The sequence below is a fragment of the Hypanus sabinus genome, chromosome 9 (assembly GCF_030144855.1).
Source record: "Hypanus sabinus isolate sHypSab1 chromosome 9, sHypSab1.hap1, whole genome shotgun sequence".
NCBI classification, from domain to species: domain Eukaryota; kingdom Metazoa; phylum Chordata; class Chondrichthyes; order Myliobatiformes; family Dasyatidae; genus Hypanus; species Hypanus sabinus.
In genome coordinates, this window is record NC_082714.1 from 85670160 (window position 1) to 85682209 (window position 12050).

Below are 12050 nucleotides of genomic sequence, written 5' to 3' on the forward strand. Positions count from 1 at the left end.
CCTTGATCCCCTCCAGAAAAGGAAATCCATCCTGGCGTCAGGCAAGACTGAACCTAGGGTCTCGTCTCTCTCTCTCACCTAGTCTAGACAAGAGGGAGACAACACCCCCCCCCACCATCACCACCACCAGTACTATCCCCTGCTTCAGGTACCTGCCAGTCCCATTGTGCTTGAGCTATTTATTAATTTTTGGTTACTATATTTCTTCCATTTAAAAATAATACCATTTGGGGCACAGGGCAGAACAGACCCCATGTCCCTTGTAAATTCTTGCCAAAATCAGCTCCAGATCCTCTGGTCCCTTCTTTGGCTGCTTCTGTGTGTTATTCTTTCCCCCCCCCCCCCACCATCACCACCCAATCAGCCAGTTCTGGAGCCCTTTCTCTTGCATTGAGGGTATTGGGTTGGGGAATGTGAGAATGAGGAGGGTTGGGGAAGGGTGCCCTGGAGCAAGAATGCAGTCTGCGGTGAAGCCAAGCCCCACTGGCACCTGTCAGCCTCCGTAGTGGGCAGGTTAGGAGGGAGAGGCATGGGGAGGAAGCATAGTTGGTGGGAGTGAGGGAGGTGTCTAGCCATATTGGTCCAGCTCCAACTACCTCCCCATTCCCCGGCTCCCTAGCAGCTGCTGGAGCCAGTGGGGAAGGAGGCTGAGCTGAGGCCCAGTTGGCTGTCGGAGCGCTGGGAGTCAGCGGGGTCACCCCCCACCTCGGCGATGGCACCCAAGAGCTGCTGATGCTGCTGCTGCCGCAGGGACTCGGCGATCAGGCCGGGCAGGGCATGCAAGCTGCTGGTCAGTCCCTCGAGCTTGGCCTCCAGGCTCAGAATCTGCTTCTCCAGGTCCTCACCGCGGTCGTTCAGCTCCGTGATCAGGTCATACATGATGGTCTGCATCTGGCCCGTAGAAGCAGAGGCAGTTAGTGTCGGTGGTAGTGTAAAGGCCAAAGCAGAACTGCCCCCATTCATGCCAACCACAGAATGCCCATCCTTAGGCTAATCTTGGAATGGCCACCTGCACTAACCCCAACACATACTCACCTACACTGTCCATCGCACTGACTGCAACATGTACCCACCTACAATGACACCAAAACATACCCATTTGCACTGAACTCTCTGACTGTCGTGATTTCAAGAGCCCCCAAAGTAATGTTGCAGCTCTATAAAACCCTGCTTAGACCATACCTGGAGTACTGTGTTCAAGAGCCATGAGGTAATCTGCAGCCCTGGTTAGAGCACGCTTGGAATATGCATTCAGTTCTGGTCGCCTCATTATAGGAAGGATGTGGTAGCTTTAAAGAGGGTGCAGAGGAGATTTACCAGGATGCTGCCTGGACTAGATGTCTTATGAAAATCAGTTGAATGAACCAGGGAGTTTCTCTTTGAAGTGAAGGAGGATGAGAAGTGACTTTATAGAAGTGTACAAGATGATGAGTGGATAGCCAGAGGCTTTTACCCAGGTCAGAAATGGCCAATGCAAAGGAGTATAATTTTAATGTGATTGGAGGAAAGTGTAGAGGGATGTTAGAGGTAAGTTCTTTACAAAGAGAGTGCTGAGTGGAACACCCTACTGGGGATGATTCTAGAGACAGGAACAGCAGGGGCATTTAAGAAACTCTTTGGTGGATGATAGAGGAGAGAAGAGTTAGATTGATCTTAGAATAGAATAAAAGGTCAAGCGCTGTGCTGCAATATTCTCAGTTCTATCCATACAATCTATGCCTCTTACCATCTCATACACCTCTATCAAATAACTTCTCATCCTCCTCCTTTCCAAAGAGAAAAGCTGTAGCTCACTTATCCTCATAAAAGGGTTGACGCAAAATGATGCATTTCACTATATATTTCAAACCACATGTGACAAATAAAGCTAAACTTTTAAGGTTTTCAGCATCTGTAGCTTTTATGTTCATGGCAGGATTCTAAAGTGAGCAGGAACAGGGATCTTGTGGTCCCTCAAAGCTGTCACGCAAGTTGATAGGGTTGTTAAGAAGGCCCATGGTGTGTTGGCCTTCATTAGTGGGGATATTGAGTTCAAGAGCTACAAGGTAATGTTGCAGCTCAAAAACTCTGGTTGGATCACGCTTAGAATATTGTGTTCGGTTCTGGTCATGTCATTATAGGAAGAATATGGCAGCTTTGGAGAGGGTGGAGAGGAGATTTATCAAATTACTCCCCTGATTAGAGAACTTGTCTTATGAGTAAAGATTGAGCTTGCTAGGGCTATTTTTTTCTTTAGAGCGAAGGAATGAGTTGATAGAGATGTATAAGATAATAAAGGCATAAATTGAGTGGCTAGCCAGCACCTTATCCCCAGGACAAAATGGCTTATACAAGGAGGCATAATCTTAGTGATTGGATGAGAGTCAGAGGTAGGTTTTTAAACAGAGTGGTTGGTGTGTGGAATGTGCTGCCAGGTATGGTGGTAGAGGAAGATACATTAGAGGTATTTAAGAGACTCTTCGATAGGCACATTAATGAAAGAACAATGGAGAGCTATGTGGGAGGGAAGGATTCTATTAATCTAAGAGTAGCTTAAAAGGTTTGTACAGGGCTGAGGGCCGAAGGGCCTGAAGTGTTCTATGTGTCCATGATCATAAACACATGAGATTCTGTAGATGCTGGAAATTCACAGGAACAAAGACAAATGCAGGAGGAACTCAGCAGTTCAAGCAGCATCTGTGGAATGGAATAAACTATTGTCATTTCAAGCTGAGCCCCTTCATCAGTACTGGAAAGGAAGGGGGCAGAAGCTAGCATGAGAAGGTAGGGGGAGGGAAGGAGTATAAGCTGCAGGTGATAGGTAAACCCAGATGAGGGAGAAGGTGGGGGGATAAAGTAAGAAGCTGGGAGGTGATAGGCAGAAGAGGTAAAGAGCTGAAGAAGGAATCAGATAGGATAGGAGAGCAGACCATTGGAGAAAGAAAAAGAGAGGTAATAATAAACTTGATTTTGATTCTGATTTTTCAATTCAAGTCTGCTGCTTGTGATTTTTTGAGATTCCTCATGATGGCACCAAATGTTCAAGAAATACAAAGCTTTCTGTACCTTTCAGATCTCAGTCCTGAATTAGTGCATATCATACCAATCATCAGAGAGGCCACTGCAAGTGGACCCCTGCGATTCACACAACTGCAGCTGCTGCCTCTCATGCATCTCAGCTGGAAAAGCACAGCAGAAATTATTCTTTCACCACGGTAAAGTGATATATACATAATCTGTTCTTGCCTTGTTAACTGAGAGGTAAATACTTATCCTACAACATGAGGAAAATCCCCTAGCCATCCAAAAAGTGTGACAGGTATTGCTTTGCTTCCATAACACTGTCCGCCTGACAGGGACAGAGGATTCTCAGTACTGTCCCAAACACAGTGTGACATCTCTCCAGTACCACCCCTTTCACAGTGTGATTCTCCCGCAGTACCTCTCCACCCACAGTGCAATGCTCCCTTAGTGCCACCTGTCCCACAGCGTGACACCCCCAAATATGTCTCCAACCACAGTGTTACACTCCCTCAGTTCTGCCTCTCCCCTTGTACGAAACTCCCTCATTGTCCTTCTCCCACAGTGGTGCTCCCTCAATAATCTCTTCCCTCAGTGCGACGATCCCTCAGTACTGCTCCTCCCACAGTGTGACCCACCTTTAGTACCACCTCTCCCACAGTAGTCACCGTCCACAGTGTGACCCTCAGTACTGCACCAGATTTATCGGGTCCCCAGAAAGGGATTGAATCACTTTGCCGAGAGTAGTCTTCTTGAACATAGAACAGTCCAACACAAAGGGGCCTTTTGGCCCATAATGTCTATGATACCAAATCTACCTATCTGCTTACACGTGATCCATCCCTACATGTTCATATGCCTCGAAAACACCGCTATCAAACCTGCTTCTATCAGCATTCATCCCTCACTCTCAGAATCAGGTTTATTATCGCTGACACAGAGGGTCCACAGGAGGTTCACAAGAATGAACCTGGGAATGAAAGGGTTAATGTACAAGAAGCATTTGATGGTTCTGGGCCTGTTGTCATTGGGGGGGAGGGGGTATTCTCATATATTTCAAAGGCCTAAATAAAGTGGACATGGAGAGGTTGTTTCCTGTAGTGGGAGGGTCTAGAACTAGAGGGCACAGGCTCAGAATAGAAGTACGTCCATTTAGAACAGAGCTGAGGAGGAATTTCTTTAGCCAGTGAGTGCTGAATCTGTGGAATTCATTGCCACAGACAACTGTGGCCGAGTCATTGGGTATATTTAAAGCAGAGGTTGATAGGCTCTTGATTAGTCAGAGCATCACAGGTTATGGAGAGGAGGCAAGAGAATGGAGTTGAGGGGGATAATAAATCATTCCTAATGGAATAGCAGAGCAGACCCAGTGGGCTGAATGGCCTAATTCTGCTCCCCTCCCTTGGCTGTCTGGTACATTATCCCCATGACCGCCTGGGTTTCATCTGGGTGCTCCAGTTTCCTTCCACAGTTCAAAGACGTACCAGTTGATGGGTTAAATCAGGGATCACTGGGCAGCATAGTTTGAAGGGCCGGACGGACCTGTTCCACGCTGTATCTCAATAAATAAACAAATTAATAAATAAATAATGGGATTTGTTGCTTTGCGCAGCAGGACAGTGCGAGGCAATAAACATTAATGTAAGTTACAAATAATAAAAGTGCAAAAGAGGAATAATAAAGTAGTGTTCATGAAATTTTCAGAAATCTGATTGTGGAAAGGAAGCTATTTCCTCTGGTACTGATATTACTCAAATTAAGACTCTGCTTGTCTATGCTATTAATGCCTCATGTAATTTTATAAACCTCTATTGGGTCTTTCCTCAGCCTCTGACACTAAAGAAAACAATCCAATTATATCCAATCTCTCCTTAAAGCTAAAACCCTAATCTAGGCAGCATTGTAGTGAACCTCTTCTGCATCATCTGTAATGATCCTTCCTGTAATGGGACGATCAGAACTGCATGCAATGCTTACAAAAATTGCCCTGACATGACTTCCTGACTCATATTCAATGACCTTGACTGATAAAGGTAAGCATGCTGTACATCTTCTTTACCACTTTATCTATTTGCATCACCACTTTCAGGCTAAGGACTTGCACTTCAAGCTCCCTCTGCTTCAAGATCCCAGTCCTGCTAAGAATCTTGTTTTTAACTGTATACTTCACCTTTACATTTTATTTTCATCTCCTTTCCAAAGTGCAACACCTCACATTTGTCTGGGTTAAACTCCATCTGCTATTTCTTTGCTGATATCTGCAACTGAGCTATATTCCTGTCTAACCTTCTTCACAGACCACCTACATTTTCATCAAGTCATTGGTATACATCACAAACAACATGCACAGAGGTTCACCAACTGCACAAGATTCAGGGTAAGGTTCCCTTAAACAGAAAGAGGAAGCATTCTGAATGGTTATATCACAGCCTGGTATGGAGCCTCAAACACACAGGATCATAAGCCACTGCAGGGCTCTGCCAGCTCCATCATGGGCACAGCCCTCCCCACCAACGTGGACATGAGACCATAAAACATAGGAGCAGAATTAGGCCATTCAGTCCATCCAGTCTTCTCCATTATTTAATCTTGGTTGATTCATTTTCCCTCTCAATCCCATTCTCCTGCTTTTTCCCTGTTACTGTTGACACTCCTGACTAATCACAAAGCTACCAACCTCTGCTTTAACTATACCCGTTGACGACCTTCATAAGAAGGTCATTGCTACTATCAGGGAGGAGGTACAAGAGGCTGAAGACACACAGTCAAAGTTTGAGGTCCAGCTTCTTACCCTCTGCCATCAGATTTCTGTATGGTCCATAAAACCTACTTCATTCCTTTTATTTGAACGATTTACTTTGTAATTTTCTTGACTTTGCCCTTCACTGTACTGCTGCCACAAACCAACAAAGTTCACGGCATATAAGTCAGTATATAAAATCTGATTCTGTTGGGGCGGCACTGGGTCTAAGATTGGGATTCAATTCCCACCGCTGTTTGGGCTTTGTATGTCTTCCTGTGACTGAGTGAGTTTCTTCCACATGCTCCAGTTTCCTCCCACATTGCAAAGACTTACAGTTTAGTAAGTTGTGGGCAAGCTATACTGGCACTGGGAGTGCAGCAACACTTGCGGGATGTGGCCTGGATGGTGGGGATCTTTATGATGGATATTGCCTTCTTGAGGCAGCACCTTCTGCAGATACTATGGTCTCGGTCTTGTGACCATTTAAAATAAAATGGTTGGAGGTGGCACAGTAGTATGGCAGTTAGCACAATGCTTTACAACCCCAGTGAACTGGGCCCAACTCACACCACTGCCTTTAAGAAGTTTGTACATTCTCCCCCTGACTAAATGGACTTCCTCCGAGTGCTCTGGGTTCCTCCCCATCCCAAAGATGTACGAGTTAGTAGGTTAATTGGCCACATGGGTGTAATTGGATGTCGTGGGCTCATTGGGCTGGAAAGGCCTGTAACCATACTGTATCTCTAATTTTTTGTTAAATTTAAAAATGGTGTGCATTTGGGTAGAACTCTGCATTTTGGAGACGGTCCCTAAGCTGGCTGTTAAAGGATTTCTAATTGAATTAAATAAAGATCTGCAATTGGATTAAAAAAAACCCTGCTGGTTACCATGGCCACAATCCTAAAGCAGGGGTGAAAGGAGTCGACAGACAGGTGAATGTAATGAGATAGAATGGCAGGTGGGATTAAGGCTGGCATAGGCTGAGAGGCTGCAGTCACACAGATTTAATCCCCTAATAATTTAAACCTTGTTCTTAACTCTCATTTAGTTCTGCTATGTAGCTTCAGAATAATCCTCTCATTATGCCTGCTTCTGAAACCTATGAAAGTGTAAAGTTGCTACAGATTCCCGCCTGCTCATTCCTTCTCTGCCTTGAGCCACGGCAGACCCCTCCCTACTTCCCACAGCGCACTCCATCACCGGCTGGGAAAACCACCCCTTTCCCAGCACCTCGACAAATGTTTGCCCAATCAGCTGAGGAGGATCGACCAGGGTCAATGTCCGAAGGAGGGAAGGGAAGGGATGGAGAGAAGAGCCGGGGAAGACGGCAGGGAGGAGAGGGAGAGGAGATGTAGGGAGGTTGAGGGAGAGAGGGAAGCAAGGAGAGTGGGAGAAATGGAGGAACAGGGAGGAGGAGGGGAGGAGAGGGAAAGGGAGAAAAGACAAAGAGAAGGAAAGTGAGAGGGAGGGGAGGGAAGGAGTGGAGGTGGGAGGGATGAGGGGAGGGGTAAGGAAGGAGAGTGGGAGGGGAGGGAAGGATGGTGGGGGAGAGGGACGGTGGGAGAGGGTGAAGGAAGGGGAGGGGAGGGAAGGAGTAGGAGGGCAGAGAGGGAAGGAGTGGGAGGGAAGGTGTAAAGGGGATTGAGTGGAAGGAGGAAAGGAGAGAAGTGGAAGGAGCCGAATTTTGAGGGGAGGGAAGACAATGAGATGGAGGGGTAGAGGCAGAGAAGCGGTGGTGTGAGTAGCAGGAGAGGTCATAGGCAAAGCAGAAGATGAGGGGTGCCGGAGGTAACAGGTGAGGGAGGGGTTGAAGGGGGAAGGGTGAACGAAAGGTGGAAAGGGATGAGTGGGGAAAACGGAGGAGGGAGCAGGGAAGATGTCAAGGAGTATTGGGAAGAGAAAGAGTGGAGAAGTGGAAGGAGTCTAAAATCACACACTAACTCCCTCTGCATGTTAGGTTCAGGTGCAGGTTATGAGGTTATCACCCTCAGAAAGAAGACTTGCTCCTCTGGCAGATCCTTGCCCTTGCTCTAATGACAGTGAGGAAAGTCTGAGGGACAGGTTGGCTGCTCCAGCACTGATGTCCCACCCTAGGGAAAATGCCACCTCTTCCTGCAACATATACAAAATGCTAGAGGAACTCATCAAGTCAGGCAGCATCTGTGAAGGAGAATAAACAGTCAAAGCTTCGGGCAGAGACCCTTCATATTCCCTTCCAATAATGCTGCCTGACCTGCTGAGTTCCTCCAGCATTTTGGGTGGGTGTGTTACTCAAGATGTCCCGCATCTGCAGAATCTCTCGTCTTCATAGTTTGCCATTGCTTTCACGATCCGGTTACATGTTGCAGGACCTTGCTTTAGGAAAACAAATTGCCAGGTTTCCATCAATACAACTGCAGCTGCACCTCGGTTGAACAGGCACACGTTTTTTCCGGTTGCAAGACATTCTGCAAACGCTGGAACATCAATTTCTCCCCTCCCCCTTCCTTCTTATTCCATTCCCCATTCTGGCTCCATTCTTACCTCTTTTCACCTTCCTATCACCTCCCTCTGGTGCCCCTCATCCTCCCCTTTTTCTGATGGGCCACTCTCTTCTCCTATCAGAATCATCCCATTACCTCTTTTTTTCAGCCCATTACCTCTTCCACCTATCACCATCTTCTCACTTCATCTTCCCCCATCCCACCCTGTTTTACCTACTACGTTCCTTCCCCTCCCTCCAACTTCTTATCCTGGTTTCTTCCCTCTTTCTGTACAGTCCTGATGAAGGGTCTTGCTCCAAAACATCGACTGTTATTCCCCTCCATAGATTCTGTCTGACCTGCTGAGTTCCTCCAGCATTTTGTATGTGTTACTCCCTTTGGGACATTCTGAGCAGGAAGCAGGAAGGACTCCAGCAAGGCACAATGTTTCCCTTCGCCAATGTTACCTTGGAAAGATCAACAAGAGTGTTTGCCTGGTCACTGAGTTTCCTCTGTTCCATCTTCACATTGCGAAGCCTGTGGGATGTACAGAAACGCACAGTGCTTCAAGACTGCCAGTCATCCTCCACCAACCCCATCCAGGCCATGCTGGGTCTCATCGTTCACATTCATCCTTTTATTCTGCCCACCAGAGTTGAATTCCCCCCCCGCCCGCCTGTAAGAAGTTTGTACATTCTCCCCATGACCGCATGCATGGATTTCCTCCATGTGCTCTAGTTTCCTCCCACCTTCTGTAGATGGTTAGGGTTACTGAGTTGTGGGCATGAGTGTGGAGACACTTACAGGCTGCCCCCAGCACATCGTTGGACTGTGTGGTTTGATGACACAAACGATGCATTTCATTATGTTTGATATCCATGTCACTAATAAGGCAAATCTTTAAATCATCCTTCACCACCCCCCCCCCCCCCCTTAGGTTCACCAGTCACTTCTGGCCCTTGTCTCGCCACCTCTCTCTCACAGAACATCACAGTACAGATTCCTCAGACCATGATGACCTTGTAGCCTACCCTAACCCTTCCCCCCTACATAACTCCTGACTTTTCTATCGCCCATGTAGCCATCTAAGAGTTTCTTAATTGCTCCTGATGTACCTGCCTCTGCCACCACCCCGGCAGTCCGTACACCAACCACTCTCTGTGTAAAGAATTTACCTCTGATATCCGCGCTATACTTTCCTCCAATTATCCTGGTATTAGTCATTTCCATCTTGGGAGAAAGTCTCTGGCTATCCACTCTCATACACCTCTATCAAGTCCCTGTGTCTGTCTCACCCTATCGTGGACATTCCCCCGTGTGATCTATACTCCCTTTGATCTCTGCACCTTCTAATTTCAGCTTGAAATGTGAAATATGTTTCACTCTCCGTGGATGCTGCCAGACCTGCTAAGTATCATCGACATTTTCTTTTTTTATTTCACTGAATATTTACACAAATAACATCATATCCAAACCTCATGTTAATCTTACCCAACTCATCAAGGTTCCTGCCAACCACATTGACTGGCTAGATACCAGAAGCAGTATCTCACACCAGGGTATCTGATTCACTGTTTATATCACAAAGTAATACAGCACAGAAACAGACCTTTCAGCCCATCTCACCCATGCTATCAAACACCCACCTATTCTAATCCCATTTACTGTCTCCTGGCCTGTAACATCTATTGCCTTGACAATTCATGTGCTCCTACTTAAGTGTTTTAAGTTTTGCTGCCCATCCCCCAACCCAACACCCACTCAAAGCATAAATTTCCTGACCCCACAAACCTCTCAGATAAATTCTGACCTGACAGATACAGCACAGAAAATGGCCCTTCGGCCCATCAAGTCCACAACAACCTCCAACCAGCCATTTATACCACTGTTTTTATTCACCTTCTTAACTTGTTAACTCTCCCTAAATTCTACCCCTCAGACACACAGCAGGGGGTGCAATTTACAGCACCAATTAACCCACTAATCTGTGCATGTCTGGGGTGTGAGTGGAAACCAACCCAGTCATAGATTGAGCTTGCAAATTCCACACAGACATCACTGGTGGTTGGGATCTCTGGGGTGGTAAGGCATCAGCTGTACCACTGTGCTGCCACCATCACCCGAATACTGCAGGTAGATCGTAGGCCTGATACATTACCCTCTACCTAACACCTCTCATACCCCCTCGAATTTCATCAACAGGTTCCAGCCGATCTCTCCTTCCAGCTGTAATGTCCTGGCTAAGATTTCTACTGCTATGCAGTTTTCTGTAAAAGCAGTGTGCCATGCAGGAAAGAATGCTCCGGCTTCAGCTAAAGATACGGAGCCATGTTGTCCAACTTAGGAATGTGTGCCAGCCAATCAGGGTTGTGGGATGTGAGAGAGAGCTGTGGGGAAGAGTTTTCTGGAGCAGGGCACAAGGGAAGATGCCACCGAATATCATTGGAAGGGGAGTCCCTGTTGCAGGAAGTACTTTGTGCAGATGAATGGCTCCAAGCAGGAAGGGCCAATACTCCAGTTCCTTCGAGATGGTATTTGAGGGGTGTTCAGAATGTGGCGTGTGCTTTCACGCAGACCGTGGGTTCAGCGTGTGAATAAGAGACGCCTGCCCCCCCACCCCCCGAGTACCCAGTATGAGCTTCAATGTTTATGTGATCATTGGACTGGTTTAACTGTAACGCCCCCTTTTCTTTTCCTGTGACTGTTTGTTAAAGTTGATAATCTGGTACATATACTTTCTTTATAATTTTATGCTGGTGCACAATCTGTCATTCTTGGATATCTGATAATTGTGTATGGGCAGGATTTACCCAACATTTGCTCAAATCAAGGTTTATTTGAGCGGAACATCACGACGTTCCTGTTCGGTTGAATCCCAAATCATACCGACGCTAGATGTATATTGTTCATGAAAAGCGGCCTCTCACCACTGAGTTACGTGGCTTTTAGCAGTTAGCTAACGAGCCAAATCTGTGTATGGGCCTCTGTGAGAGGGTTACACGTATCAGTTATTACCCCAAACCTTGACTCCCCTCCCCATCAAGAACCTTCCAGTATTCGTCTGTACAAAACAGTGCCCATATCCAGACCGTAAACCCAAGAGATTCTGTTGATGCTGGGAATCTAGAGCAACACACTCAAAACACAGGAGGAACTCAATAGAACAAACAGCATCAATGGAGGGGAATAAGCAATTGGCTTTTTGGGCCGAGACCCTCATCAGGACTGGAAAGGAAAGGAGTAGCCCATCTCATCTGTGCTATCAAATACATATTAAATACATCTAATCCCATTTACCAGCACAAACCAGAATAAGAAGATGGCAAGAGGGGGAGAAGTACAAGGTGGCAGGCTTTAGGTAAGACCAGGTGGGTGGGGAAGAGTGGGATTGTGTGAAGCTGGGAGGTGATAGCGGAAGAGGTAAAGGGTCAAAGAAGTAATTGAATAGGAGAGAACAGTGGACCATGGAGGAAAGGAAAAGAGGAGGGGGAGCCGGAGGGAGGTGAGGAGAGGGGAAGAGATGAGAGGGTAACCTCAGTTCCCCTCACCTGGTCTCACCTGTCACCTGCCCTCTTGTATTCCTTTCCCTCCCCCCCACCTTCTTTTTCTGGCTTCTGTCCCCTTCCTTTCCAGTCCTAATGAAAGGTCTCAGCTCGAAGTGTCAGTATTTCATCTCCACAGATGCTGCCTGGCCTACTGCTTTCCTCCATCATTTTGTGTATGTGTGTGGAAGACACATCCACACCAGCCCCCTCTTTCAGATCCCAGCCTCCATCTCATTCCAATGGTCCTGTGCACTGAATGCGGGCTACCCTCCCCTCCTCTCCCCCACACCCCACCCCCCC

General features: G+C 47.0%; 1 protein-coding gene across 2 annotated transcripts in view; it reads right to left on the bottom strand.

Moving 5' to 3' along the window:
- Positions 1-356: 356 nt before the first annotated feature.
- The window catches only part of LOC132399556 (small conductance calcium-activated potassium channel protein 3-like), a 131637-nt gene continuing 119943 nt past the window's right edge, over positions 357-12050 (bottom strand). For both annotated transcript variants that reach the window (XM_059980041.1, XM_059980042.1), the window contains exons 7-8: positions 8673-8742; positions 357-891 (exon numbers count right to left, since the gene is read on the bottom strand). In XM_059980041.1, the coding sequence (XP_059836024.1) occupies positions 616-891; positions 8673-8742 (346 nt within the window). In that variant the 3' untranslated portion in view covers positions 357-615. The remainder of the gene's footprint in view (positions 892-8672; positions 8743-12050) is intronic.